Source organism: Danio rerio, chromosome 7 (assembly GCF_049306965.1).
Source record: "Danio rerio strain Tuebingen ecotype United States chromosome 7, GRCz12tu, whole genome shotgun sequence".
NCBI lineage: Eukaryota > Metazoa > Chordata > Actinopteri > Cypriniformes > Danionidae > Danio > Danio rerio.
Window position 1 is genome coordinate 6,714,194 of NC_133182.1, and position 26,832 is coordinate 6,741,025.

The 26,832-nt window shown below is 37.5% G+C and overlaps 2 protein-coding genes across 8 annotated transcripts in view; both read left to right on the plus strand.

Moving 5' to 3' along the window:
* The window catches only part of klc2 (kinesin light chain 2), a 35,340-nt gene extending 18,218 nt beyond the window's left edge, over positions 1–17,122 (plus strand). Inside the window, exons 6-14 of one of the 4 annotated variants that reach the window (XR_012382469.1) lie at positions 2,893–3,066; positions 4,504–4,603; positions 5,778–5,827; positions 6,867–6,934; positions 7,023–7,131; positions 7,610–7,759; positions 9,072–9,196; positions 9,290–9,815; positions 12,208–15,106. Coding sequence is in view for 2 of the 4 variants with exons in the window: in XM_073906823.1 (XP_073762924.1) it covers positions 2,893–3,066; positions 4,504–4,603; positions 5,778–5,827; positions 6,867–6,934; positions 7,023–7,131; positions 7,610–7,759; positions 9,072–9,196; positions 9,290–9,347; positions 14,935–15,018 (918 nt within the window). In the remaining 2 variants the exon portion in view is untranslated. Of the gene's footprint in view, positions 1–2,892; positions 3,067–4,503; positions 4,604–5,777; positions 5,828–6,866; positions 6,935–7,022; positions 7,132–7,609; positions 7,760–9,071; positions 9,197–9,289; positions 9,816–12,207 lie in introns of all 4 variants that reach the window. The other 3 variants (XR_012382468.1, XM_073906823.1, NM_001083550.1) reach the window with 3 other exon arrangements.
* A 1,453-nt stretch (positions 17,123–18,575) lies between these two features.
* prkd4 (protein kinase D4) overlaps positions 18,576–26,832 on the plus strand; it is a 60,688-nt gene continuing 52,431 nt past the window's right edge. The window contains exons 1-2 of one of the 4 annotated variants that reach the window (XR_012382478.1): positions 18,576–19,384; positions 19,633–19,793. Coding sequence is in view for 1 of the 4 variants with exons in the window: in XM_073906873.1 (XP_073762974.1) it covers positions 19,668–19,793 (126 nt within the window). In the remaining 3 variants the exon portion in view is untranslated. 4 annotated transcript variants of the gene reach the window in all.

Genomic DNA, 26,832 nt, shown 5'->3' on the forward strand with positions numbered 1-26,832 from the left:
AAATGATATATTTTAGTGTATATTTTAGTGAATAACCTAAATATGAACTCAAATAAGTCTTACAGACTTGAAATAAGAAAATCATCATCATTGATCCTGCCACCCTAAAGCTCTCTTAACAAATTAAGTTATTGAACTATTTTATTAAATAATTATAAAATGGCTTTATTATTATAATATAAATATATATTTTATTTCCTGTCTAGCAGTTTAAAGGCTACCTGCTCTTTCTGGGAAACTTCTACATAGCTCACTTATTTTACCTTTTGTTCTTTTCAACACAATCTTTTTGGATTAAAATGCTTTTTTGAAAATTCATTCATTATCCAAAATAATGTCATTTATTAAGACCTAATCAAAACACCTTGTTTTGCTTTTTACATGGGAAATTTTTATATCTATAAATGTACATATATGTAAACCCTTTTTTTAGCATTTTCAAACAAGAAGTATTAGCCTAAAGATTGATGTTTAACTCCTAGAATTTATGCTTATTGCTTTGTATTTAATAGACCTGTTCGTTTTTATGTTTATATTAACCTCTCATTTCCTCTTATTTCTCTCATGCATTTGTTATATATTTTATTCATAATTCTCCCTTATTGTTTAAAAAGGAACCACAGTTTGTAGAAACTGTATTCTGTTTTATTTGTAAATGTTTTGTTGTTATAAATAAAAATAACAAAAAAATATGATGACGCCATGTTATCGGTCATCATGACTGCAGCAACTGAGTCCCGAAGTGTCTAGCTGTCCGTCTTGACGGCTCCGTTTTCAACTCCGCCCCGCCTGCGCTCGGCTAATCTCGTTGATCACCGGCTGCAGCTGAGCTTCATGTCGAACGCACCTATTTGCTTCGACTGTTTCAGTGTTTCACGAAGCCTCGCTTTGCCCACCACTACTCTTAACCGCTCTATCACGGTCTCTCACATCATTAATACACTGGTAAAATAGATCGGGCAGTCAGATGGGTAGCACATCGCACAAAAACATGTATACAATTATATACAATCGATTATGAAAACGATTGACACGTAGCTCAGCAGAAAGAAAGATGGTTCGTTTTGTCGCGCGCACGTGACAGGTACCCCCTGCAGTGAGCTATGGAAGTAAATTGCGCATGCGCCAGAAGCTTATAAGGCGCATGCGCCAACAAGAAGGGCACGCATCAACGCAAAACTAAGAATTTTGTATTAGTTCAACGAAATATTTTAAGTTTTTCACATTGAAGCACCATATTTGTTGAACAAACTAACTATTATTTGTCAGCATTTCAAATGAAAATATTTAAATTCAGTTAACTTATTAATCTTTGTTCAGAGGACTTTTTGAAAGTTGGCGTTTTTACAGTGTAGAATCAGGTATGTTTAGATGGGATGGCCTAGTGTGTTCTGATTGCTCAGATTGTCCAGTCTATTCCTGCAATGTGTATCAGAAATCAAATGGCTATTTGCAATCTAATTGGTCAAATTGTTCTGTGGCCAAGTGAAATAGAAACTTCTGCACTCCCAATGAAAGGGTAAAAACTTTTAAATGTAACAATACCTATCAAACCTCTAACATTATTAATGGGCTTTTTGGTGACTACTGTTGTTTGTTTGCACTTTGAGTTCAGACTTTAATTTTCAAACCGTCTGCTACAATAATTATTTTATTTTCAAGATCTGAGGTGAACTATCTGCTGCTGCTTTCAGTAGTATGGCAATAAATGTCATGTAAAATGGTATTTGAACTCACTTGGTAGCATTTAACACTGAATAAAGCCCATAATCAGTACCTGAGGCGTTCGTTGTCTTAGTACTGTTGTTCTGCCGCGCCTTCTCAGAAATAGAAACAGTTTCTAAAATTGAAATTTCATGCATCGCTCTCACAGATGGCTGTCAGGTCTGCTACTTCTTTCAGTAGTATGTCACGTAAAATGGTATTTAAATCAGGGCTTGACGCTTAATTTTTTCAGAAGGAGCACATGTGGAGCACATCAAAGAATTTTAGGCGCGCAGTGAAAGTGTATAAAGTAAATAGTGTTTATACATTTTTCTAAATCAAATTTTATTTTATTTGCATAATATATTCCACAGATCAAACCATACTTCCCACATGGGAAAATTAAGATAATGTGAAGAAAGAAACAACACCACACTTATGTGCAAAGCTGACACTGTTTATAGGAGCACTATCTTTCTGGGTTTTTAAAAAAAAGAGCCTCGGAATATGGCAATGATTCTATACATTAAAGGTCCCTTCAGCACAAACGTATTAACATCCTTTTTATTAAACTTTATTGGCCCTCTGTTGTTATTATTATTTCTTTATTAATAGCCAAATATAAACGAAATCGATGTTTAGCACCTTTTATATGACACTGTGTACATGATGTGCTGTTGTTGAGAGCGTCAGTCAGCGTGTACTACAGCCGCAAAGGGCTTCCAAATGAATGCACCCTGTTGTGTTACCTTGATCAAGTGAATAAAATCAATCAAGCCAATGAAATTTTTTAAAAATAAATCACGCAAGTGCAATTAAATACATTTTCCAGTTTGCATACATCTATTTTTAGTCGCAAATGCGAGTTTAAATGGTCGCACTTCACATTGTGAGCATTTAACACTGCATAAAGCCCATAATCAGTACCTGAGATGATCATTATCTTAGTAGTTTATACTGTTATTCTGAAATGGTTTTTAAAATTGAAATTCCATGCGTCGTTGTCACGGATGGTTAGCACAAAAACTCCTTTTAACATTGAAATGGTAGCTTTTATTGCGTGTCGTGGTATTGTATTAGTTAGAACAGTGTCAGTGTGCTCTGATTGGTCAGGGGGCCCTTTGTGCTCGGATTGATACAGTAATTCAATTGCCTATCATCAATTATTCTTTACACGTGTGTTTGCAGGTTCTGGGTAAATTCCACCCTGACGTGGCAAAGCAGCTCAATAATCTGGCTCTGCTATGTCAGAATCAGGGTAAATACGAGGAAGTGGAGTATTATTACCGCAGGGCTCTGGAGATCTACGAGAACAAACTGGGCGCAGATGATCCAAATGTGGCCAAGACCAAAAACAACCTGGTAAGACGAGAAATCCTCCATACTAATGATATTTTGGGTCCTTTGATATTGCTCTAAATTTGCTCTAAATGGAAGTGAACATTTTAGTGGTATTGCACAAGAATATGAACTGTATGGACTAACACATCTACTGTCACAGTCATAATGGGCAATTAAAACACAATCATTTTTCACAGTCTGTGATTTATATTGTCATATATAAATTATAAGAAAAAAACTGACATATATTGTCGTAGTTGTTGTTCTTAACATATTTCACAATATATTTGATTGCACTATTCTTTTTTTAATAAAAACTCAGTTAAAGAGATGTACAGCAACGTTTTACCAGGAAAAGAGGAAATTGTATCATGTATTAACATTAAAAATATATCTAATTCATTTCTTATTTATGTGGATGTGGTTTTTATTGTATTTTATAAATTTTTTTTTGATTAATTGTTTTTGTCATGAAAATAGCCTTCATTACTGACGTGGCATTAAAAAAATATACAGTGGTGTGAAGAAGTGTTTGCACCTTACTGATTTCTCTTTATTTTTTGCATTTTAAGGTGTCAGATCATAAAACAAATTTAAGTATTAGTCCAAGATAACACGAGTGAAAACATCATGCAGTTTTGAAATGAAGGTTTTAATTATTAATAAGGGAAAATGAAATACAAAACAACAGCCCTGTGTGGAAAAACCGTTCACTCCCTAAACCTAACAACTGGTTGAGCCGCCCTTAGTAGCAGCAACTGCAATCAAAAGTTTTTCAAAACTTGCAATGAGCCTCTTACAGTGCTGTAGATGAATTTTTATTTTCTACAATTGTCGTAATTCAGCCATAATAAAGGGTTTTTTGAACATGAACTGCCTTTTTAAAATTATGCCAGCATCTTAGTTGGATTCAGGTCTGGACTTTGGCTAGGCCGCTCCAAAGTCTTTATCTTCACGTTATTGTTGTAAGTCAGCAACATTAGAGGGTCTTTGAGCATGAACCACCTTTTCAAGGTCATGTCACAGCATCTCAATTGGATTTAGGTCAGGACTTTGGCTAGGCCACTCCAAACTCTTAATCTTTTCAAAATGGTTGTCATTCAGCCACATTGGAAGGTTTTTTGAGTTTGAACAGCCTTTTTAAGGTCATGTCATGGCATCTTAATTGGATTCAGGTCAGGACTTTGGCTAGGCCACTTCAAACTCTTTAATTCTTTCAAAATAGTTGTCATTCAGCCACACTGGATGGTTTTTTGAGTTTGAACAGCCTTTTAGAGGTCATGCCACAGCATCTCAATTGGATTTAGGTCAGGATTTTGGCTAGGCTACTAAAAAGTCTTCATTTAGTTTTTCTTCAGCCATTCAGAAGTGGACTTGCTGCTGTGAGCATTTGATTACAGATGTGAAATGATTCTCTCATTTTTCTCAGTGATGATGATGATCTTCTTTCCTCCACAGGCCACATGTTACCTGAAACAGGGCAAATTCAAAGACGCAGAGACGCTTTATAAGGATATCCTGACCCGCGCGCATGAGAAAGAGTTCGGCTCGGTCAACAGTACGTACTTCCTGTCAAACCTTAAATGTAACAATATAAAATGCATGTAAATCAGTCATTAGAGCATGCATAGAGAGCACATTCATATATTTTAAGTAAAGTTGAAGTCAAAATTATCCGTCCTAAGTCATTTTTTTTATTTTTTTAAATATTTCAAATAACATTCATCAAGGCTGCATTTATTTGATCAAATATAAATTAAAATTAGTTAACTTGTGAAATATTTTTATGATTTTAAATGCCCTTTTTCTGATTGAATGTAGTCCTATATTGTAATTTATTTCTGGGATTGATTTTTCAGCATTATTAAGCCAGCCTTCAGTAACACTCGATCCTTTTTATGCTGCTAATAAAAAAACATTTATTATTATTAAAACTGATGCAGTACATTTTAAAATGTCATTTATTCATCAAGGTCATATTAAATTGTTTAAGAATAAAAGTAAATAAATGCATAATGTTTAAAAAAAAATATATATATTTAATATTATTTCAGGTTATTTTTACCTTTTCATCAAAGAATCCTAAAAGGTTTATTGTACATGCTCCACAAGACATTATTTCAGCAGTAATTGTAAAAATCTTTATAAATGAATAATAATTCTGTGCCAATAATAATTGATCATAATAGAACAGCACATCAACATATGATGTTGATTTATTAAGGACACTGAAGGCTGGCTTAAATCCAGCCTTGAAGCACAGGAATAAATTGCATAATTAAACATTTTAATTTTTAAAACAGTCATTCAAAAATAATTCTTTATTTCAGTATTTTTATGAATTTATGATCAAATAAATGCAGAAAGTCAAATTCAAAGCAATAAATGAATTGCCTAAATGCAATCTTTTGACCAGTAATGCGAATGCACTTCTGCTGAGAACAGACAGGTTTGTGTTTTGCTTTTGCTCAGGCTGAATTAGTGAGCAGGTTTCAGAGGGTTTGTGTAATCTTGTTAAATGTGTTCATCTGTTGTGGCATCACAGCCCTTTAAACCAATCAGATGCTTACAGGATTATGATCAAACATCCACCTGCTGCTCCTGATAGCTCCAACAAGCTAATTTAAGTAGAGCGCTAGTGTCTGAAGCCAAATAGAGGCCAAAGATTAGATAAAATAATATTAAATGAATGCATACTATTTGCTTATATTTGTTTATGGACTTGCTTTCAGATGATAACAAGCCAATCTGGATGCATGCAGAGGAACGAGAGGAGAGCAAGGTATTGTTGGTTTTTACACATTGCTAGAAATGTGTTTAAATGTAAATGTTTGTTTCATTTATATTTAAGGTTGAGGTAAGATTTTGGTTTTTAAATAAATATATTTATTGATCAAGAATGCAATAAACCTGTGATTTCTTTTTTTTCTTATAAATATTTTTTTTTATTTTGTTGACATAAGATTTATTTCTGAAGAATTGTTTGACACTGAAGTAATGATGCAGAAAATTCAGCTTTCTATTACAGGATATATTATATTTTAAAATACATAAATAAACAATAATTATTTAAATATGAAAATGTTAGATATATTAAATAAATATTTTGACCCGCTACAATTGTTGTAATTCAGCCATAATCGAGGGTTTTTCGAGCATGAACTTGCTTTTTAGAGGTCATGCCACAGCATCCCAATTGGATTCAGGTCAGGACTTTGGTTAGGCCATTCCAAAGTCTTCATCTTTGCAGAATTGTTGTAATTCAGCCACATTGGAGGTTTTTTTTTGAGCATGAACCCCCTTTAAAAGGTCATGCCACAGCATCTCAATTGGATTCAGGTCAGGACTTTGACTAGGCCCCTCCAAAGTCTTCATCTTTGCAGACTTGTTGTAATTCGGCCACATTGGAGGTTTTTTTTGAGCATGAACTCCCTTTAAAGGTCATGCCACAGCATCTTAGTTGGATACATATATGTCTGTGTCTACTTTCCAAACACTATATTAAGCTATAAGCTCATTCTTTTCTACTACATTGAACAAACAATAACAAATATATGGGTTATTTAATTTTCTTTTCTGCAACAGTTCAGTTCAGTCTAGGGACTCCTTTATTAGTATTTACTTCATTATATTTTACTTTATTGAATTTTTTTTTGTACATATTTCATGTATTTTATGTCCTAATATAGTTGTCCAGTTAACCTAGTATTGTTAGTGGCATATATTGTTGTTCCTGTGCTTAATTCATTAATATTATTGTTTAATTTTACTCTATTTTAATATGCCATCCAGTGTAAAATCAGTTTTTCTGCTGGTTTCAGGGTAAGAGGAAGGACTCTGGTCCATATGGAGAGTACGGCAGCTGGTATAAAGCCTGTAAAGTGGACAGGTGAGTCTCTCAGAGGATTGTGGGTATAAGAGTGTGTGTGCAGGAATCTGTGTTTTGGAGTGATTTGGGTGTGTTTTGTATCCTGCAGCCCGACTGTGAACACCACACTGAAGAGTCTGGGTGCTCTGTACCGCCGCCAGGGAAAACTGGAGGCTGCAGAGACTCTGGAGGTGTGTGCCACCAAGAACCGCAAACAGGTAAAAACACACACACACACAGCCATTTCCGACATGACCCTTGATCTTTAACAACCAGAGCTCCACTTCCTGTGCAGATGACTCATACAGGAAGCCGATGTTTTCAAATTAGCTGAGAGTAAAATGGAAGTTCTTATTTAAAGGTCGCATGAAATTAAAATAAAGTGTTGTTTAGATGTTACTATCAGTATTGTTAGTTTTTAAGATATCAAGCAGCTCCCAATGGTCCTACATTTCTTTTTCTCTGATTTCAGGAACCATTTCAAGTGGCTATACGTCACAATATTGGGGGGAAAAACTACAATCTTATGTTCCGTTTCATGCTAACTTTAACATCGGGCAGTCTTTTGGATTTCCTCCTTTTTGGAGCCAGCCTCTAGTGGCCAGTTGATGAACTGCAGTTTCAGTCACTTCCATTTTGGCTTCACAAGAGACGTTGCTGCTTGTGTAAAAAGCTAATGAAGTCTTTTATTTTCAGGGCATCGATGTGATTAATCAGAGTAAAATGGTGGAGCTGCTGAAGGATGGAGGTGGTGCCGGAGGAGACAGACGTCAGAGTCGGGATGGAGTGAACGGCCCTGGAGGCCCACGAGGAGACTGTGATGGAGATGAAGCTGAGTGGAGCGGGGTCAGTGCAGATCTTACACACTTTTTATATTCTATTATATACAAGACATGTTTTAAAGATGACAAACTGCCAATATTTATCCCTGTGAAGTGTACAATGGGCTATATGCACACAGACTTTTTAATTTCAGCCAGCCTCAGTGCTTCTAGTGACCTGTCTTTCCGTTATGAAATTGCCACTTTTAAGGTCTGATTTCTTTAAAAATCTTCACTTCCTGATTGATATGTGACAAAGTTAGTCTCAGACTGGATAGCTTTATTTTACCCCAGTAATTTCGCCTGCTGATCCTGACGGTGCTAGCAGTTATAGTCTTTCATTTTATTTTACGCTAGAACAACTAAATGAATGCTTAAGTCTATTTAACTGAATGCATTGTAATTGCATTACAACATCGATGCTGTAAAAGAAACCTTAAGAAATTAAAAAATAGTCACATTAAGCTTTTACCGGAAGTTAATCATTGGCTAAAAAAAACAACTAGCTGTGCATATAGCCCATTACACCGGTGTGATCAGTCTAGGCTGGTCTATGGAGTGTACGATCACCACAGTGGGTGTAATGTTCGGCGCACACATTATTCACACAACTTATGTTGCTAGGACGTTTACTCCATTGTTCTTCTCCCAATTCAACAGTCACTTAACTTTCATGAATTTCAAAAGAAGTTGATGAATTAACATGTTGTAAATCCAGCAGCTCTAATCTCTCTTGCAGCCTAGGCGAAGATGATAGCGCCTATGGCCAGTCATAGATCAAATAACACATTTAAAAAGCTGTTGAAATGAATGTTCTTACACATATTTGAGAATCGGAATATCAAATTCTTCACAATATAATTAGGTCATTTGTCAATATTTGCAGAAAAAGGAAAAAACTAAACAAAAAAAAGCATATGCAAAAATTATCCACCTGCAGAGTGTCATGATTAGCAATGCATTAGCTTTTCTAATTCATGTGCTGGGAGTATTTAAAGCGACAGTTCACCCAAAATAAATGTATTTTGCCATTATTTACTATCATTTTCATTGCTTCAAACCAGTTTGTGTTTTGTTCTTCTGTTGAACACAAATGATTGTATTTTAAAAAAACGCTCATCGCTGTAAGCCATTGACTTCCATATAATTTTCTATTTTACTATTGAAGTCAATGAGTACCAGCATTCTTCAAAATATCTCCTTCTGTGATTTAAATAAACTCATAAAGCTTCCAAACCATGAAGGAGAGTAAATGATGAGGTAATTTTCATTTTTGGGGGAACTATCCCTTTATAGTCTGTGTGTGCAATGGTTAAGCTGATGTTTTGTGGACTCAGGATGGTAACGGTGGCCTGCGCAGGAGCGGTTCGTTCGGGAAGATTCGTGAAGCCCTGCGGCGCAGCAGTGAGATGCTGGTGAAGAAGCTGCAGGGCAGTGGCCCACAGGAGCCCCGCAACCCCGGGTGAGAGAACAACGCAACACTGCCTGGATGTGAATCTTCTCCAAACACACGATATGATGCTGCAATTACACCTGTTCTCATTTGTTTTGACAGGATGAAGAGGGCCAGCTCCTTAAATTTCCTCAACAAAAGCGCTGAAGAAACTTCACAGGTAATTTTTATTTTTTTTTGTTTACATTCAGACACAAGCGACATAATGTGAACTGTTTATGTGCGTGTAGGGGCTTTTTAACCTTTTTGTTGACAAATTGAACATTGTGTATGCAGATGTTTTGTTTGTTGATCCCAGAGTAACAGAGGCGCAGTCTGTAAAAGCCCTGCCCACTTCTGGTAAAGGGGCTGGGAGTAGCAGCTTATTTGCATTTTAAGTCGCACAAAAACAGTGTGTTTGCTTTCAGTAAATAAAAGCAAGGCTGATAAAATGAAAACAGCTGATGGAGTATACACTAACCTGAGCTTTATTCAGACACAAGATGAAGACAAACATACCAAAACACAAAGCTGACAAACAAAAACAGCTGATGAAGTATACACCAGGGTCCCCGCGGGTCCTTAAAAAGTCTTAAAATGTCTTAAATAAAATTTTCGATTTTTAAGGTCTGAAAATGTCTTAAATTCTGTAATTTTCCAAAAGGAGGTCTTAAATTTCATGTGGGATCTTAAATATCATGTCCGACTCGTCTTATGGCGGCAAATCAATGCCAATATAAATCGAGCGCAGCGGTGATGTTTGCGCGTGAGGAGAAGTGAACCGTGAGCAGATTACAGGTCTACACGCGAGAAAATTACAGCTCGCGAGCGCACAGGGGATCTTCACGCGCGCGCTCAACTGATCCAGCGCGAGAAAACAAGTCCCGCGCGCGCACATTATCATCTGTGCGCACGATGTACGCTCTCGCGAGCGAGGTCATGCCTACAGCGCGCGCGCGATCAGTTCTCTCCGCTCGCTCGCTGGTTCTTCTCTCTGCTCGCGCGAAACAGTATGGATTTTTGTGAGTCCTAGGGCGGGACTTGGTTTTCTTGTTATCTCTAACGCTATTGGCTACTCTACCTTTCCAGAAGTTAGCCGGGATTGGACGCAGGTAAGCTAGTTTCCCCGTTAAATAAAATTATATAGGAAATCTTATCATAATGTCACAGTGTGAAACATAGACTTACTTTCTCAGTAATAATAGATGGGGACTTACTTTCAATAATGAGATATTTTTTGTAATAATTAATCTCATAATAATGCCTATTCTTACCATCATGACCAAGTCATATAATGACATATCAAAATAATGAGATATATTTCTGTAACAAACTTTATTACTTGGGGGAGAAAGAGAGAGTTATACCATGTGGCAAAAGATCTCTCCATTAAACAGAAATTGGGGAAAATATACATGGGCTATTAAATCAGGACGAATAATTCAGACTTTAAATGTGTTTTGAACCATTTGATGAAGTTTAGCACCTACATTTCAACTGAACTCAAACCAAACGTGTTCAAATTTACAAAAATCTTTTTTTTTTCTAAGATTCATTGTCCTTGACTCATTTTCTGTGAAGAACAAGTCAGAATAAATTGGATGGACAATAGTATACAAAATAGGCTATACATGCATGCAGTGCATAAAGTACAAAGGTTTATAGTAAATATATTGCCATTAGTCTGTTATTCCACTATACAGTTAAAGTCAGAATTATTAGCCCGCCTGAATTAATAGCCCCCTGTTTATTTTTATCCTAATTTTTATTTAACGGAGAGAAGATTTTTTTTCAACACATTTCTAAACATTATAGTTTTAATAACTCATTTCTAATAACTGATTTATTTTATCTTTGCCATGATGACAGTAAATAATATTAGACTAGATATTCTTCAAGACACTTCTATACAGCTTAAAGTGACATTTAAAGGCTTAACTAAGTTAACTAGGCAGGGTAATTGGGCAAGTTATTGTATAACGATGGTTTGTTCTGTAGACTTTCGAAAAAAAATAAATAGGTTAAAGAGGGTAATAATATGGACCTTAAAATGGGTTTTAAAAAATTAAAACAGCTTTTATTCTTGCCGAAATAAAACAAGAAAAAAGTGGGCTACTAATTTTGACTTCAACTGCATATGTGACCTTTAAGATGTGGGCCTGTCGTATAGAAAGTAGTATTTGTATGCCTCTGAAGTGGAATGATGTAATGGATAGTGAATAAAGCCAAACGAAGATTGTAGAAATTAAATTGTTGCTCAATAGGTGGCGATAAAAACCCATCTGAATGTCTTTCACTGTATTTTTTATGTTTAATTGGGCTAATCATTTTTGATTGAAGTCTTTATATGCAGGTTATTCAATCATTAACTAAAAATGAGATTGAAAAATATATATAATATATATATATATATATATATATATTACACTGATCTATATTACAAACAATGTTAACAATTATCTATAAAGATAAATTAATTATAATTATCTATAAAGATCTAAAACGCAAATAAACTCTTCTGAAGACAATATTTCCTAGAAAGATCATCCCCAAGTGTAATAATGAGCACTGCTGTTGTGGTTAATAATGAAGTAAAATACAACAAACCAGACAAGTGCTGCACGGACAAATCAAATGGGTTCAGAAAGTCATGTTACAAGAATGCAAGTCATTATTTTGGATATTATTTGACTGTTTCTCGAGATTGAATCCTCATAAAGTTCATAAAGTTCTCAGAAAGTTTCTTATGATTATGACTTGCAAATTGTATATATATTTAACGGCGTGATCTTTTAACTTGCGTCCAATCCCGGCTAACTTCCGGAAAGGCACAGTAGCCAATAGCGTTAGAGATAACAAGTAAACCAAGTCAACCAAGTAATCTGCTCACGGTTCACTTCTCCTCGCGCGCAAACATCACCGCTGCGCTCGATTTATATTGCCATTGATTTGCCGCCATACTTCACCACATCATTCTGTGTTCACACTGAACATTTTCCTGTTTTTTTTTTTTTAGGTAAAGTCTTAAATTTTCATTTTAGAGGACTTAAAAAGGTCTTAAAAGGTCTTAAATTTTCTGTTAAAAAATGTGCAGATACCCTGATACACTAACCTGCACATTATTCAGACACAAGATGGCGCCAAACAGACCTAAAACACAAAGCTGACAGAAACTAAAAGAGCTGATGGAGTATACACTAACCTGAGCATTATTCAGACACAAGATGAAGACAAACAGACCTAAAACACAAAGCTGACAGAAACCAAACTGTCTGATAAAGCATTTACCAACCTATATATTATTTAACTTAAGACGGTGCATAACAGTCAAAAACATATGGTTACAGACAAGCAGATACATATAAATGTGGATGGAAGTATATGTATGTGAATGTGTTCACTGATGGTCAAGGTGATTTGTCAGTTCCCAGATGAGCCTTAGTGTTATTCATTCGATGTTATCTGAGAATAACATACCTTGGATTTGCAACTAACCAATCAGAATCAAGTATTACAGACAGCCATATAATAGGTCATTATAACACACCATTGTATTGTTTACGATTATGCATTATGATTTTGTGCTGACTTTAAATCTCAGTTGTTGTGACATGCTGTTTAAGGGTGCTTTCACTCCTACTGTAGATGTTTGTTTTGAGACCTGGCGCTTTTGTTCCCTTATCTCGGTTGGTTTGGGCATATGTGAATCCCACAGTCGTGTTCAAATTCACGCCAAACAGTCAATTCGAAATCGCCTGAATGAGGTCATCTCGGCTTGGTTGAATTGAACTTTGGAGCGGATCGATTGTAGTGAGAAAACAATGCCATCCAACGAAGACTATATCACAGTGTAAAATGATTATGTAATAGCAATACGACTATATGAAGAGCGAATTATGTGTAGGGCAGGATGTCATTGCCACCAGTAAATGTTTTATGTCAAATACCAAAGTGAAAGCATGCTGAACTATTACGGAAAGCTGTTTTTTTTTTATAATTATTTTTAGTTTAAAAAAAAAAACTTTTATTATGAAGGGACAGTAGAGATTTAGGCTAGTTTTTAACAGTAGACGACACTCTAGGCTAGTTTTTAACAGTCAATGATGCTCTAGGCTATTCTTTAAAGCTAGTTTTCAACAGCAGACGTGACCGCAGATAGTCCTCTGGGCTAGTTTGTAATGCTAGTTTTAAAAAAGCGGATGGTGCTTTAGGCTAGTTTAAAAAAGCATTGGGAGCAGAGAAAGTGGAAGGATTGACAAAGGACCCCGAGCTAGGAATTGAACTCGAGTCGCCGTGAGCACTTCGGTAGAGATCTGCGCGGGACAATTTTGAATCCCGCTCCCACGCCAGGTTTTAGTCTGAACCCGACCGCTCCCAATTATGTTCAGCATTCGTTGTCCCGCTGCCCAACCCGCTCCCTTTTTCTACCCGCCGCGCCCATCCAAACAAACGCACACAGACAGCAACAAACAAGCTTAACGCAGCACCACGCTGTCTCATTCACACATGTGCACGCTCGCTCTGGAGTCGAGAGCGATATTGTTAGAACGCCCGCTCTCGTCCAAAATTACATCAGTTACCGACTGCTCCCGCGCTTTATTCGGAAATTTATTCCTGCGCTGAAAGAAATCTGGTAGGTAATGCAGACCTCTACATGTCGGTGCTAAATGTCGGCGTACAGTACATAGAATTGTGCATTATAGGCATAAAGGTCTTATTTCCGATTTATATTTGGTGACGATGTCTACAGGTGTCACTATTCAAAATTAAAGTGCACCTTTTTGCTTAACGCCTTGTTGCTCATCGTCATAAATGAATATAACAACACTGGAAAGAGAATCAGCACCTCCATGTCCAAGGCCATGGTGCTCCACCGAAAAAAAAGGTGGTTTGCCATCTCCAGGTTGGAGGAAAGTCCTTACCCCCCAGATGGAGGAGTTCAAATATCTTGGGGTTTTGTTCACGAATGAGGGAAGGTTGGAACATGAGATTGACAGGTGGATTGGTGCAGTGGTAGCAGAAACAAGGTCAATGTATCAGTCCATTGTGGTGAAGAAGGAGCTGAGCCGAAAGGCAAAGCTCGCGATTTACCGGTCAATCTACGTTCCTACTCTCACCTATGGTCATGACCAAAAGGACAAGATCTCTGATTCCTTCGAGAAGCTCTGTCACCTGAGATGAGATCGTAGTAGAGCTGCTGCCCCTCCACATTGAGAGAAGTCAGCTGAGGTGGCTCAGGCATCTGTTTCGGATGCCACCTGGAATCTTACCTAGGGAGGTATTCTAGGTATATCCCACCAGGAGGAGGCCCCAGGGAAGACCCAGTCCACGCTGGAGGGACTAAGTCTCTCGGCTGGCCTGGGAATGCCTCGAAATCCCCCCGGAGGAGCTGGAGGAAGTGTCTAAGGAGAGGGAAGTCTGGGGTTCTCTCCTGAAACTGCTGCCCCCGCAAACTGCCCCCGGAATAAGCGGAAGAAAATGACATAAATGAATGATTAGCTGAGCAGGACTCATAAACAAATAAACAGTGGAACTCTGACCAATGTGAGGAGAGATTACTCGCACAAGACATGTTTGAAGTATTTTTGTCTGTTTAGAAACTTTGCCATGTAAAAGTGAACCACAGCAAGCACAAAACGCAATATCCAAATAATTTTAATCCTTGTTTCAGAACAAAACAATCGATCTACAGAAGTGAAAGCACCTGAAATGTATGCTTTTTGTATTATTGTATTATGTAACATTAAATTGTCTGTGTGTGTTTTCAGGAATCTAACAACAGTCTGTCAGAATCCAGAGGACTGAGCGCTAGTAATGTGGACCTGACCAGACGCAACTCTCTGATCAGTTAGAAAAACCACACCTGGACGTGGGGAAAGTGCTGTTTGCTACCTACTTGAATCGAAAATATTATTAAAAAATGATCCTCACTCAAAAAAACGTTTCCTAAGAAAAAGAAAAAATTCATCTTTTAGTTTCACATCGCTTGCGAAAACCTGGCCTACGTCTCTCTGCTTTTGCCGTTAGCGACACTCGACGAATGCAAACGTAAAACAAACATAAACGTAGCACGCTACCATTTACTATACCACAAACTCCAGAGACATCTAGTGGTCAAGTTATGTCATAGCATGGCATCAACGTCACGTAGTTTAGCATACAACGATCAAATAATACTGTCTGTACGAAGCATACGTTTTCGCTGGGATGGACGAAAGTTCACATATAAATATAATCGTAAACGCAAACTCAATTCACAAAGCGACCTCACCAAGCGTGGAAGATGATACTGCGAATTCACTTGTGAAAACTACATACATACAACAGGTCAGAGGTCACTGACTGGTACAAACCTCACGTTTGCCTTCTGAGTTTTATGTATATAATGATAAATTATTTAAGGTCTTTTTGTTTCATGAAATTAGCGCACAAGGATTGTGTTTACACTGTAGCTCGACATCTGTCCCCTGGAGCGACTGGAAAGCCTATACGATGAAGGATTCTGCTTTACAATCTCATGATTTACCTTGAGCTCCTATTTATTATTTGATGCAAATTCTTAATTCAACAGTGCATTGTTTATTTGACTGTCTTTCGTCAAAGATCTGCTGAGGTGAAAGGTCAAGCATATATAAAACTCTAATTTCCCGTCGGTTTACAATATGTGTTTTCATTTTATATGATTTTCTAGTTGCTGGAATATTTCTGGATCACCATATGAATCATAGCCGTGTCTGAAATGAGACGAATCCTCTCGTTTTTGTTTTATCTTTTGTCCACTTCATGTGAAAAACAGCTTATTAAATATCCTTATAAGTACGTCTGTGTGTACAATACATGTATGTGTAAGAAAGTTTGCACCTTTATGTGAATCTGTTACCATTTTTCCCCAGCATTGCATAAGATGTGGGTGATTTTTCAATGTTTTTTTTGACAGAAAACACTAGCTGGATCCAGCCATACAAAGTGGGCAAATCTCATGAAAAAAAAGTTAAATATTTCACCTCAAATCATAAGCTATTATGAACATTAGGCTATTGTTTGCATTGCAGTTCACCTAAAACACTGGAATGCTAAAGTAGCATTACTTTTCTACATGCTGCTGAAAATAAATGAATTTATTTCACATTGTGTCTGAAATTTCAGACAGTAATGTGAGTTTAACAGTTCAGAATGTCACAGTTAAGACGCTAAACATATTAAAAGTTAATAATCTAAACAAAATATTAGTAATTTTATGTAATTCTCCAATTAAATTTAGTTCTTTTCTTCTATTTTGAGGTGAAATGTTAAACGTTTTACTTTTTTAGAGATTTTCTCAGAGCGAATGTATAACAAGCTTACCAATGCTAATTCATGCTAATGTTTGCGTTTTATTACGCTGAACGCAAATTGAACGATTCTAGCTCAATGTGATTAAATACTCCAGGAGAAATGAATGTTGGAACAATGATATATGGGTACGAATGTCACTTAATGATTGTAAAATACAGATTTTTGACTTTACAAACACACACACACACACACACACACAGACATACGCGCTTGTGTTTTCTCCTCATGCTTCTAGCACGTGCAGGTGTGTAGTTTGTAATAATAATGCCGTGTTTACACCACATATGAATGTGAATCCACCTTTGCCTGTCCTGTTTGTCATGAAATCTGATGATTTGTGTTGCCTTTCTCTAGTTTTTACACCGCTGTTATTAACCTATACGTCACTCGTTAGATTGTGCTACAGATATACAGCTTTCCCCTCAGCACTGATCTCGGAACAGCGCCCCCCGGTGGTATAATCAGAAATAGCCGCGCTGTAGAAGAAACATGCTGTCCTCAGATCAGTTATGAAGGGAATCACAGCTCACAGCTATTCAGATTCAGTTTTTCCTCAGTGAAGGGGCCAACAACCTCATATGTGTTTTAATAAAAGGTTCGGAATAAACAAACCAAACTGTATACATGTGTGTGTGTCTTTATTAGCCTACGTGAATGTTTGGCAGTCAAAGAAAATGTCTCAAGCTTTTGTGGTTCGAGACTCTTCAGAGACATACACCCAGCGGCCACTTTAATAGGTACACCTTACTAGTACCATGTTGGACCCCTTTTTGCCTTCAGGACTGTCTTAATCCTCCGTGACATAGATTTAACGAGGTACTGGAAATATTCCTCAGAGACTTTGCTGCATATTGACATGATGGCGTCACGCGGTTCCTGTAGATTTGTCGGCTGCACATCCATGTTGTGAATCACCCGTTTCACCACATCCTAAAGGTGCTCAATTGGATTGAGATCTGTTGAGTGTGGAGGCCATTTGAGTACAGTGAACTCATTGTCATGTTCAGGAAACCAGTGTGAGATGATTCATGCTTTATGACATGGTGCGTTATCCTGCTGGAAGTAGCCATCAGAAGATGAGTACACTGTGGTCATAAAGGAATGGACATGGTAAGCAACATTACTCTGGTAGGCTGTGGCGTTGACATAATGCTCAATTGGTACTAATGGTGTACTAACCCAAAGTGTGCCACGAAAATATTCCCCACACTATCACACCACCACCACCAGTCTGAACCATTAATACAAGGCAGGATGGATCCATGCTTTCATGTTGTTGATGCCAAATTCTGACCCGACCATCCAAATGTTGCAGCAGAAATGGAGACTCATCAGACCAGGCAACGTTTCTCCAATCTATTGTCTAGTTTTGGTGAGTCTGTGTGAATTGTAGCCTCAGTTTCCTGTTCTTAGCTGACAGGAGTGGCACCCGGTGTGGTCTTCTGCTGCTGTAGCCCATCTGTCTCAAGGTTGGACGTGTTGTGTGGTCAGAGATGCTTTTGTTACTGTTGCCTTTCTATCAGCTGGAACCAGTCTGGCCATTCTCCTCTGACCTCTGGCACCAACAACTGCCGTTACTGCATATTTTCTCTTTTTCAGACCATTCTCCGTTAACCATTGTGCATGAAAATCCCGGTAGATCAGCAGTTTCTGAAATATTCAGACCAGCCCGTCTGGCACCAACAACTGTCACGTTCAAAGTCACTTAAATCCCCCTTCTTCTCCATTCTGATGCTCAATTTGAACTGCAGCAGATCGTCTTGCCCATGTCTATATGCCTAAATGCACTGAGTTGCTGCCATGTGATTGGCTGATTAGACATTTGCGGTAACGAGCAGTTAGACAGGTGTACCTAATAATAAAGTACCTAATAAAGGAATACAAATTTCACAGGAAGGCGAATAATCTTGGCTTCAACTGCACTCGAAACATTACGCTTGCTAAAACTACTCGATTTTTAAAGTTGTTTTTTTTTTGGACAACTTAATATTTTTTTCACATTCAATCCAGTTAAATTTGTAGAAACTAACAAGTTAAATTCCTTTATATTGTCCAAACTCTTTTTTTTTTTTTTGTGGACCCGAGATTCACATAGAAATCGGTCAAGTTTGGTGAAGGAGAAATCCTGGTACATTCAGTATGGGGGTGTGCGAGAGTTCAGAGTGGATGGTAGCATCAACAGCCTGAGGTATCAAAGACATTAGTGCTGCTCATTACATTACAAACCACAGAAGAGGGCAAACTTTCCAGCAGGACAGCGCTCCTCCTCATACTTCAGCCTCCACATCAAAGTTCCTGAAAGCAAAGAAGGTCAAGGTGCTCCAGGATTGGCCAGCACAGTCACCAGACATGAACATTATTGAGCACGTCTGGGGTAAGATGAAGGGAGAGGCGTTGAAGATGAATCCAAACAATCTTGATGAACTCTGGAAGTCCTGCAAGACCGCTTTCTTTGCCGTTCCAGATGACTTTATTAATAAGTTCTAGACTTTATGTATATGTGTGTGTATGTATGTTGAATCTTAGCTAAGTTAAGTGATTCAGCAAGCATTGATCTATAAGTAGCCCATGTGCTAAGAAAATAAAGTATATCCTTCCTGAAGCACCATATTTGCTGTGAGACTGCAGCGGTTGATCAGATAACGTCAGAGGTGTTAGATTTGTGTTCAGTTGGTGGGCAGATCGACACACACACACAAAACGCTGTAGTTTGAGTCTCAACTTCCTGTCTTTGAAACACTCGCACAAGGAAACCAGAGATCAGCGGCAGAAGCCTCTCAAAACAGGCTCCTTTATGCTCGCTCAAAGTCACCGATGTGAAGAAAATGGCGGCCAACTCAAACCACCGCCCAAAAAGCTTTGACATCAGCAGTTTCGTCTCTGGTAAGTTCCTCTTTTGGATCACTTCAGTGTGTTAGGTTATAATCTTCACCTATATGTATGTATGTATGCATGCCTAAAGCTAGTTTCGGTTATGAAGATGGGCCATTCGTCCTGCTCTGAGTGACTGTGGGATGATGAGGATGATGATATCAGCTTGGTTATTGACTCATTAATAAACTGATTGATGATGTGATTGATGTGAGTTTGCCGTTTGTTCTGATGTTATGTCATCTCTCTTTTTCTTTAAGGCTCTTTCTCTCAGTTGACCGTCGGGCCCGAATCGATGGCTTCAGAGCCCATACATGTCTACTTTCAGATCGGGCTCCTAAAAGAGGAGGTGTTGATCCCTGAAGGACGCCTCGGTTTCCAGAAGGCCAAGCATCTGGCTGTTGATATCATTGAGAATAAGGTAGTGTTGAATCTGCTTGGCTTTTTAATGAGGCGCCGTTCTTCTCCATCGCTATTTCTGTAGCGCTTTATATATTGTGAAGACACTTTGAAACACTGGCTTCATTTATAAAATGACCGTACAACAGAAAAGTCGGTATATGGTGAATATATGGACGTAAACATTGCTTGAAGTTTCTAGATAGTTGCTGTTTGTTTAAAGAGCCCATATTATGGGTTTTTGAACATGCCCTTCCATGTAGTGTGTAACACAGCTCTAAGTGAAGTGAAGTATCCAGCTAAGGCTTAAATCTGTTAGTGTACAGTGTTTAAAACTGTTGATTCATCTATAAAAGAGTCGACTCATAGTGCTTCAAACGAGTCGCCTTGATACCGAGTCATTAGGTGTTTCGCCATGACGTACGAACGAAACCAAGTTATTCACGTGCACGTGCGTGTGTGTGTGTGCGCGCGCTGTTGTCCGGAGCAGGGTTAAGTGTGCAATATGTGTGTGTGTGTCTGTGAAAAGAGCAGAGACAAGCTAGGAGATCTCCTCAACTGTTTTTGCTCAATAAAATAGATAGTCGTCTGTATTTTCAAGTCCATTATTTACATTCACCCACTGGCAGCTAAAATCCACGCCTACACTATCGAGCGTGTATGAACTGTGATTACTTTTCATATTGCTGATTAGCTGTTGGGCATTTCACTCTCTCACTGAAGGCAGTCGACCAATCGCGACAGACTGTCATCGGTCCAATCAGCGCAGATTAGCTTCGCGCTAAGGAGGGGTTTGGGAACAAATGAATCACTGGACGATTCATACGGGAGTCGCTGGGATATGAGCATTTATTTTACACCAGTACATTCAATGGAGCTAGCCTGCCGATTCTGACGTGCATGTAAACGGCTTTTTGTCTCGTTTTACGCTTGAGCAGCTAAATAAATACCCAGGTCTATTTCACTAATTGTATTTTAAACGCATTACAACATCGATGCTGTAAAAGGAACTATATAAAATGGAAAGTCACATTAACCGTTCCCAGGAAGTGTATTAGCATAGGTAGAAACATTAGCGTATATTGTAAATTCTTTCTTAAAACTCTACTTTTTGTATTAATATTATATGTTAGGCATCTATAGGGTCTGAGAGTAGCATAATTTCGATTCTCTATATGTCCTGTACATGTGGTTGAATTGACAATACAGCTGACTTTGACTTTAAGATTAGCTGTCTGCAGCGGCCGATACGATTCATTGAGTTTTCAGCACATCTGTTCATTAATTCATGAGAAAGACTTGGATCTAATTAAAGAAATGAACTGTTTAACCTCAGAGAATAAAGTGCTAGAGTAAGGATGTAGGACTTTCCAGTATGTGTCACTATTGTTTATAATATGTTTATTTTTAGAGATAGATGTTATTATGTATCAGAGTATTTGAAGAACAAATATAGTTATGTATATTTGAATTGTAAGTTTAAATGCAGGCACATTTATGTTGTATTTTCATAACTATCATAGTTCTGATAGATTATGGAGATGTGTATTACCGTTTCTAGCCGATAGGTTGTGTCTGTGTATAATTTAAGACGCAAGTTTCATTTTCATTCTCTCTCAGTCAGTTATTGTTCGGGGCCGGTACGCTTGCCGGTTTATAACCTAGCTAGCTGCCAGCTACTAGTTACTAGCTACTAACGACTGTTATTAAACAAGGAAGGACGTCGAAGTTTGACAGACAAGTGTAACGTTAAGCATTGTGGATGAACATTGTGTATGTGTACGCAATAAAAGTTCAGCAGTGGCTCGAGTTGTATCCATCGTACTTGCCCTGAAACCCTTCCAGTGGGGAGTTTATTGAGGTAAAGTGAGTAACCTGATAAAAAACTGGACAAAGGGGTAAGAAAGGGGGGAGAGAGAGAAGAGTGTTTCTTCAAACCCACTCACCCAAATGAGGCACGTGTCATCAATGCATAATGTTTTTGTTTATAGATATGGAGTGATTGTAAGAAAGTAAGAAAGGTCTTTAATCTAGTGTTGAACTGGGAGAGTGTGTTTGAGTGTGTTATCAGGAAGGCTATTCCAGAGTTTAGGAGCCATAAATGAGAAGGCTTGACCTCCTTTACTCTACTTTGCTATTCTAGGTACTACCAGAAGCCCTGGGTTTTGAGATCTTAAAGAGCGAGTTGGATTGTAGCGAGACAGAAGGTTGGTTAGATAAACAGGAGCTAGATTATTCAAAGCTGTATAGGTGAGAAGTAATATTTTAAATTCAATATGAAACTTAACAGGCAGCCAGTGTAAGGAGGATAACATTAGGGTGATATGATCACATTTTCTAGACCTGGTAAGAACTCTGGCTGCTGCATTTTATCAAGCTGAAGTTCGTTAATAGAGGATGCTGGGCAGCCAGCAAACAGAGCATTACAGTAATCCAGCCTAGAGGTCATGAAAGCATGGACTAGCCAAAAGGCCAAGCATCTGGCTGTTGATATCATTGAGAATAAGGTAGTGTTGAAACTGCTTGGCTTTTTAATGAGGCGCCGTTCTTCTCCATCGCTATTTCTGTAGCGCTTTATATATTGTGAAGACACTGGCTTCATTTATAAAATGAACGTACAACAGAAAAGTCGGTATATGGTGAATATATGGACGTAAACATTGCTTGAAGTTTCTAGATAGTTGCTGTTTGTTTAAAGAGCCCATATTATGGGTTTTTGAAAATTTCCCTCCATGTAGTGTGTAACAGCTCTAAGTGAAGTGAAGTATCCAGCTAAGGATTGAATCTGTTAGTGTACAGTGTTTAAAACTGTTGATTCATCTATAAAAGAGTCGACTCATAGTGCTTCAAACGAGTCGCCTTGATACCGAGTCATTACGTGTTTCGCCATGATGTACGAACGAAACCAAGTTTTTCACGTGCATGTGTGTGTGGCAGCTGCATTTTATACAAGCTGAAGTTTGTTAATAGAGGATGCTGGGCAGCCAGCAAACAGAGCATTACAGTAATCCAGCCTAGAGGTCATGAAGCATGGACTAGCTTTTCTGCTTCTGAGATGGATAGCATACATCGTAACTTAGCCATGTTTCTCAGATGAAAGAAGGCAGTTTTTGTGACGTGGGATATATGATTTTCAAAAGTTAAATTGCTGTCTCATATGACACCCAGATCTTTTATAGTAGAACTAATGCTAACTTCGTATCCCTCTAATTGTAGATTGAGTTGTGAGATCTGCTTTGTACAAGATTTAGGCCCAATAAGTAATCATTCTGTTTTGTCTGAATTTAAGAGAAGAAAGTTGTTGGTCATCCTGTCCTTAACATCTTTGTAAGATGTGCAAAACTGGTGCAAGAGTTAAAGTGTCAGAGAGATGAAAGAGTGTGATTTCTACAGGTGGTTTGTCAAGCTCACTCACCTGTGTGAGGCGCATCCAGAATTGCATAATGTTTTGGGGATGTCATGTCGAGTAGTGTAGTAGAGAAGAGAGGGTCCTGGTTTTGAATTGTTTAGTTGTTGCTTGAATGACACCAGTGAATCTGCAGTCCGTGTGGGAATGGGAAGATCATTCCACCACAGAGGAACAGTGAATAAAAAGGTTCTGGAAAGTGACTTGTAGCCTCTTTGAGATGACACCATAAGGTGGTGTTCCCTCCCCGACCGCAGGCTTTTGGAGGGATGTAGACCTTCAGGAACAGGTGGAGGTAAGAGGCAGTGCCAGTGGATGTTCTGTTAGCAAACATCAGTGATTTGAACTTGATTCGAGCTTCAACCGGTAACCAATGCAGAGAGATAAAGACAGGTGTTACATGGGCTCTCATTAAAGACCAGATGAGCCGCAGCGTTCTGGACAACTGTAGAGGCTTAAGGGTGCAGGATGAGAGTCCAGCTAGAGGAGTGTTGCAGTAATCCAGCCTTGAAATGAGCAAAGCTTGAATTAAAAGTTGTCCAGCATGATTTGTTAGGAAAGGTCTGATGTCTCTGATGCTGATAAGTATAAACCTTTCACGATCGAGCTGAATTCAGTGGAATTGTCTGATTCAAAATGAGCATACATACAGCTGACACCAGAAGTTTACACACACTGTATAAAAAGGCACATAATCATTTTAAAAAAAGAGTCAGATGTTAATGTGGCTAAACGTTTTCTCTTTTAGGTAAGTTATGATTGTCAAATGTGTTTCTGTTCTGCTTAATTGCAGAATAATGAGAGAGAAATTTTTTGAGATTGTTATAAGTTTTCTTGAAAGTCAAGTTCACACACAATAAGGTTATTCTGCCTCTGAAGAAGCTCAGATGATGGTGTCAAGGTCTTGGAAGATTCTGATTGGCTAATTGACAACATTTGATTAATTGGAGGCACAACTGTAGAATAGTATTTAAGGAAAACCTCAAACACACCGCTTACTCTGTGACAACATGGAAAAATCAACAAGTCAGAATCAACAACAAAGCCAGATTACAATTTGCTGAATTACACTGAGAAAATAATGGCCATGATGACCAGTGATACATTTGGAGGACAAAGGGGAAAGCTTACAAGCCTAGGAACACCATCCCAACTGTGCAGTATGGGGGCGGCAGCATCATGTTGTGGGGCTGTTTTGCTGCAGGAGGGACTGGTCCACTTCACAGCATAGATGTTGCTCTAATTTTGACAGCCCTAATATATATATATATATATATATATATATATATATATATATATATATATATATATATATATATATATATATATATATATGTATGTAGGTATGTGTGTGTGTGTGTGTGTGTGTGTATAATTATTATACACGATTATGCCATCAAACTGTTGTATGAACGCAATTTCACACTAGTAGCAGTGCAATATGGCTGTATATCGCCACTGGTGGGAAAATAAATAGAATATAATACACTACTGTACATTTCTCTCTCTCTTTCTCTCCAACAACAAAAGTATCTTTCATTTTAGTCTTTTGGCTGTCAGCATTATCAGGAACATTATCAGTCTTAGTCCTGCAGAATGATCAGAGATGCGCTGCGGTGTCTCCTGCAGTAATAAACTTTGATGTTATCTCTCCAAGCTGCGGTTTGATCATCTGAAAATGTCATAAAGCATCCTTAGATGTATATTACTTCACTAAAAAAAACGTTGGGTTATTTATTGAACCCAATAGTTGAGTTGAAAATATTTGGTGCTTTGTTGGGTTACTGTGAACCTTTATTGGGTTATTAGTAACTCAACCAGTTGGGTTTAATATTTGGTGCTTTGTTGGGTTATTTTTAGCCTTTGTTGGGTCATTTTTTAAATAACTCAACCAGTTGGGTTAAATATTTGGTGCTTTGTTGGGTTACTTTAAACCTTTATTGGGTTATTAGTAACTCAACCAGTTGGGTTAAATATTTGGTGCTTTGTTGGGTTATTTTTAGCCTTTGTTGGGTTACTTTTTAAATAACTCAACCAGTTGGGTTAAATATTTGGTGCTTTGTTGGGTTATTTTTAGCCTTTGTTGGGTTATTTTTTAAATAACTCAACCAGTTGGGTTAAATATTTGGTGCTTTGTTGGGTTATTTTTAGCCTTTGTTGGGTTATTTTTTAAATAACTCAACCAGTTGGGTTAAATATTTGGTGCTTTGTTGGGTTATTTTTAGCTTTTGTTGGGTCATTTTTTAAATAACTCAACCAGTTGGGTTAAATATTTGGTGCTTTGTTGGATTACTTTAAACCTTTATTGGGTTATTAGTAACTCAACCAGTTGGGTTTAATATTTGGTGCTTTGTTGGGTTATTTTTTAGCCTTTGTTGGGTTGCTTTTTAAATAACTCAACCAGTTGGGTTAAATATTTGGTGCTTTGTTGGGTTATTTTTAGCCTTTGTTGGGTTATTTTTTAAATAACTCAACCAGTTGGGTTAAATATTTGGTGCTTTGTTGGGTTATTTTTAGCCTTTGTTGGGTTATTTTTTAAATAACTCAACCAGTTGGGTTAAATATTTGGTGCTTTGTTGGGTTACTTTAAACCTTTATTGGGTTATTAGTAACTCAACCAGTTGGGTTTAATATTTGGTGCTTTGTTGGGTTATTTTTAGCCTTTGTTGGGTTATTTTTTTAAATAACTCAACCAGTTGGGTTAAATATTTGGTGCTTTGTTGGGTTATTTTTAGCCTTTGTTGGGTTATTTTTTAAATAACTCAACCAGTTGGGTTAAATATTTGGTGCTTTGTTGGGTTATTTTTAGCCTTTGTTGGGTCATTTTTTAAATAACTCAACCAGTTGGGTTAAATATTTGGTGCTTTGTTGGGTTACTTTAAACCTTTATTGGGTTATTAGTAACTCAACCAGTTGGGTTTAATATTTGGTGCTTTGTTGGGTTATTTTTTAGCCTTTGTTGGGTTACTTTTTAAATAACTCAACCAGTTGGGTTAAATATTTGGTGCTTTGTTGGGTTATTTTTAGCCTTTGTTGGGTTTCTTTTTAAATAACTCAACCAGTTGGGTTAAATATTTGGTGCTTTGTTGGGTTATTTTTAGCCTTTGTTGGGTTATTTTTTAAATAACTCAACCAGTTGGGTTAAATATTTGGTGCTTTGTTGGGTTACTTTAAACCTTTATTGGGTTATTAGTAACTCAACCAGTTGGGTTTAATATTTGGTGCTTTGTTGGGTTATTTTTAGCCTTTGTTGGGTTATTTTTTAAATAACTCAACCAGTTGGGTTAAATATTTGGTGCTTTGTTGGGTTAGTTTAAACCTTTATTGGGTTATTAGTAACTCAACCAGTTGGGTTAAATATTTGGTGCTTTGTTGGGTTATTTTTAGCCTTTGTTGGGTTATTTTTAAGTAACTCATCCAGTTTGAATTTCAACAGTCAGCTGATATAACTGAGATAAATCAGCTGTATTACTACACATACGTGATGTTGTTTTTGCATTATAAAGTTTATTTTAGCTTAAACGCAATAAAGTTGTTGTTGTTTTTTTGTCAAATTACCTCTCCATGCTGTGTTTTTTATATCCATTTTACCAGCACTCTTAATTTGATGATGCACACGCTCGCTAAATAGCCAATCTATATATGGATAAAAGTG